Source organism: Dendrobium catenatum, unplaced genomic scaffold (assembly GCF_001605985.2).
Source record: "Dendrobium catenatum unplaced genomic scaffold, ASM160598v2 fragScaff_scaffold_1431, whole genome shotgun sequence".
Taxonomy (NCBI): domain Eukaryota; kingdom Viridiplantae; phylum Streptophyta; class Magnoliopsida; order Asparagales; family Orchidaceae; genus Dendrobium; species Dendrobium catenatum.
In genome coordinates this window covers 26,839-31,198 of record NW_021319893.1, presented here as the reverse complement: position 1 = coordinate 31,198, position 4,360 = coordinate 26,839, and the positions used below count along the sequence as shown (strand labels likewise).

The window sequence follows — 4,360 nt, the reverse complement described above, 5'->3', positions numbered from 1 at the left end:
ATGGTGTTCAGGAGATTTTAGTTGGACAACAGTGGTCGGATGACATACTTGGGCAATGGTAGTTGGATATCGTAGTTTGACTCTGGTGGTCGAGAGATAGTCAATGAGCAATGGTGGTCAAGTGCAAGCCCTTAAAGCAAAATTGGAATAGATTTAATATGTATTTAGTCTGTTTGACTTAAGTTGAACTCGATAATTTAGAGTTCAAGTCAAGAGCAAGTCCTTAAAGCTTGTTATAAGCCTTAATCGTGCCCTTGAATCATATGTCCTGAGGCAGATGCCAACTCACGCAGAAACAAGTAGTATAAGGCTGTATTATTGCATTTTACATTGAGATGTGTTCGTTTTTTTAATTTGGATTCAAAAGCTTTTGCAAAATTATAATATGGTTGCAACTTGAATGCGTGATAGCATATTGAAGTCAACAAGCTTGTTAAAGGAAGACCGCTGGACAACTTAGAGTTCTTACAATGGCTGAAGCGTTACTGTGATTCTGTAAATGGAGGCATTATGAACGAGTATGATAATTCCTCTACAGTTAAAAATCTCTATTTGAATCTCAGCATATTTTCCACCTGAAATCAGGATTAACATGTTTATCTTATTAATATATTGCCTGCAGGAACTACAACCCAGTGGAAAGACGATGCAAAGGAGGGAAAGAAAGAAATATCAGAGTTTCTCAAAAAATATCCAAATCACTGCAGGCTAGCAACGTAGGGAATCGAGGCTCAATTGATGGTGCTGCTCTCGTGGTTCACTTACTGTTTATTCTCTAATGTCTACCCTATTATCTTTCTATTATCTCTCATTTCTAATTTTTCCATTAAGGCACCAAACATTCAACCGCGACTCCGAATTCAACTCTGGAGAATTCTAATGCTTACATCCAGGAACTATCTGAAAAGGTATTACAAACTAAGTGCTGAGCCTTCCAGACCTCTTCCGTTTTTCATATTCAAAATTGCTTGTTTCATTCCAGCTAGCATAAGGTAGTCTCTTTTCTTTTGGGTTTTAACCTATCTGCATAGTAGCAGTTAAGCTAAATTTACTTAACTGGCGTATCTTTCGAGGGTTAAGTTGCAGACTACTATATTGATGACCTTTTGTCAGGATAGATGAAGTTCCTAGCCTTGCTTTTTCCACAACTTGAAATTTTAGAAGGCAGAGAAAAAGCATCCACTGTCTTGATATCTGCATTTTATTTCTTGATTACACTTCAGTGAATCTCTATTTATTGGTTTTCTATTTACATTTCTACGGCGTCACGATCAATAATCTAAACGAAACAGTCAATTTTGTTGTCTGTTATTGGGTTTTGTTTCTAGGATAAGATTAGAATTTCAAGAATGACCTACTGCCCAGCCCTTAATGTTAAACTGAGATATTGTTTATTTCAATTAGCATAACATATGGGTGGGCATTTTCCTACATTATGCAGATTAATGAAATGAAGATTTCATTGGAGAGTATGGAGAAAGAAAGAGATTTTTACTTTGAGAAGCTACGCTATGTTGAAATACTCTGCCAAAAACCTGAAGTTGAGCATCTGCCGGTATGGACATCTCTATCATCAGCTAGCACTACGTACTATTTTTGTATCCAATGCAGCTAACTTTTCTTCTGATGTTTGTTCCTTGGTAAGATATAAAGATTATTTTTATTGTGCATTGCATAGTTTTGACATGTTTAATGTTTGACAAGAAATAAAGCTCTTAACTATGTTCAAAGCCTCAGTTCAATCAGATTTAAGGGTTGAACATTGGGAATAAGATGTTGTTGTTGCTGCTACTATTATTGTCTTCTCTTCTCGGCTGCGAGTGCTTCTTCCTCTGTTCTCTCCCCTACTACAACAGTTTCTTTCTATTATGACTAAAAGTTTAAGCCCCTCTCCCCTCTCTCTCTTCTCTCTCTTTTTTTATTTGCTTGTATTTGTGGAATACTTCATCATAATACAACTATATTCCTATATAGTTCTAAGACTTATTAGGTAGCGAGCTTAAATATGTTAGGTTCATTGTGTTAAGTATCATAATATAGATGCTTGGTGGATGATGATAAGTAACATATTTGTAGGAGTTAGTTAGAGGTTGATAGATATGAAACTTGTAACATTCCCTACCTCATTATCATCTTTTAGTGTTTGTACTGTTAAATAAGTTGCCTCAATGCATTATGTTTATGAATTGGCGTTGATGAAAAAGAAGGATTATAGTTTTATAATGCTATGATAGAATGATATATATATATATATATAGAAAGAAGGATGCAAGCTTTCTGGCCACATTTCTACCCTCATTATTTGTTGTAATAATTTAAGTTTATTAATGGAAGAATGGTATCATTTTCTTTTGACAGATGACGAAAGCAATACTAAAAATTTTGTATTCCAATGATGACAAACATTCTCCTCTTCCTGAAGCTGAAGAATCCATTAATGAATCCATGGATGCTGCTGATCTGGAAGCAGAGGAGACGCAATGATCATCTTCATCCTTGCATTTGCACAACCATATATCCCAAATAGGTCCTACTGAACCGAAGCTTTGTTCCGTTGATGCCAGCCTCAGTTTCTGTTTTTCTTGTTTCCTTTAGTTGCTCTGATATTTCTGGAGATGACTAGTCACTTGCTACTAATTAGGATGATATATCTACCAAATACAAGTGCACCACTAAACGAAATTTGGTTCTCCGATGTTCTAAATCATTTAACCTTTAGATCTCAAATGGCTTTATTATAATACTTGTAAGATCGGCTACAATAAAAGTTTGCCGTAACAAAAATACGTGATTTCGTTTGGAACGACTTTCTTACTGTTTTTTAAAACAGCTTTTGAGTACGGCTTTAAGAAGTAGTATGAAAGTAATTAAATAGAGGTTAGCATAAAAGTAAATGTTGGATGTTATAAAAATCATCAATAATAGTTGATCATTACCTAAAAATCTCTTTCAAGCACTGACATGGTATCATGTTATATGGTTGTGATATAATAAACTTAGAGGATGTTAAGATATTAATTATTTTAAAAATGGTGATTTCTAGCTCAAGGAAAGTGTAAAGAGCAACAGATTCTAGACTTAAAACGTTCTAATCACAGGTGTTATAATTGAGATATATATTTTTAACATATAAACCAAGTTTTGATACCTATGTTTATATGAAAAATAGAGCTTTGTAGAATATTAATATGATTTGTGACAAATTAGATTTCATTTGGGACAGCTTTATTAATATTTTTTAACTTAGTTTTTAAGTAAAAAATTAAAATTTTTATTAAAAAAACCACCTTTAAGAAGAAGTAAGAAAGCCGTCTCAAATAAAATTTTAATGTTCAATAATTAAATACTACTTCTCGACAAATTTTTTTATTAGAAATTTAGCAAGGGATTTCTACATGTGTAAGTTGTGGTGGGTATGTCCTATGCCTCTTATGGCTAGTCAAGTTAAGCTTGAGTTGTTTCTAGCTTGAGCTTAATTAATTAATTGAATTCGAGTTCAAACTCTAGTTTAATTCTAACGAAAGTGAAAAAAAAAAGATTATATTACAACTAAAATTAGAAAATAAATAATAAAGAATCACTTTATATAAGAAATGGAGATAGGATTTTTTTTTTAATATTAATATTTTTATTTTAAAATTTTTTAATCAAACCAGCTTGCAAGCTAACATGTAGAATCTAGGCTAGCTCAAACTTGATTCGTTCGTTCATCAAGCTTAACTCAAACGTCATTTATCGAGCTGAGCTAGAGCTAGCTCACGAGCTGGCTTAACTCACTTACACACTTACTCCCCAAATGATGGTATATGACTTGCATAATAGTGGTATATATATTACACCAGCATGAGACCTAACTTTACGAAATATGCCCCTTTTCACCTCGTAACATGTGTCCATAAATCAACATCTAATTATTGGTAGGAGCTTCCAAATGCTTGATGGAAGTTCTCTTTAAATCGCATAAATTTAAGGAGTCATGCTTGCTCCATCCTAAACAAATATATAAAGACACATTGGCTTCATCTAGGGGTGTCAATTTTGCGTCATGGGTCGGGTTCGGGTCAAACCCGAAACTGACCCGGTACTGTTCGAGTCAATCCGAACCCGAACCCGAACCATTTTTATATACGGGTCGGTTTTGCGGACCCGAACCCGACTCGCTTCGGGTTCGGGTCAACCTGACCCGACCCACTTTGGATTCGAAGCGACACGCCGAGTCACGCTTCGGCGTTCAGCAGCAGTAGCAACGGGCGCGGCGGACTCGACCGCGGGATGCGCGGCAGACTCGGCGGATCGCGGGACACGCAGTAGACTCGACGAACTCGACCGCGGGACGCGCGGTGGACTCGACCGTGGGACT

At 35.6% G+C, this 4,360-nt stretch overlaps 1 protein-coding gene across 1 annotated transcript; it reads left to right on the top strand.

The window, feature by feature from the left end:
* Positions 1-411: 411 nt before the first annotated feature.
* On the top strand, positions 412-2,806 carry LOC110115115 (microtubule-associated protein RP/EB family member 1A; the record flags this gene model as incomplete). The annotated part of the gene is given in 5 exon segments (XM_020848253.2): positions 412-518; positions 623-741; positions 832-908; positions 1,442-1,555; positions 2,359-2,806. Coding segments are annotated over 5 exon segments (543 nt in total), but the record flags the coding sequence as incomplete, so codon positions are not given.
* Between the last annotated feature and the right edge of the window lie 1,554 nt (positions 2,807-4,360).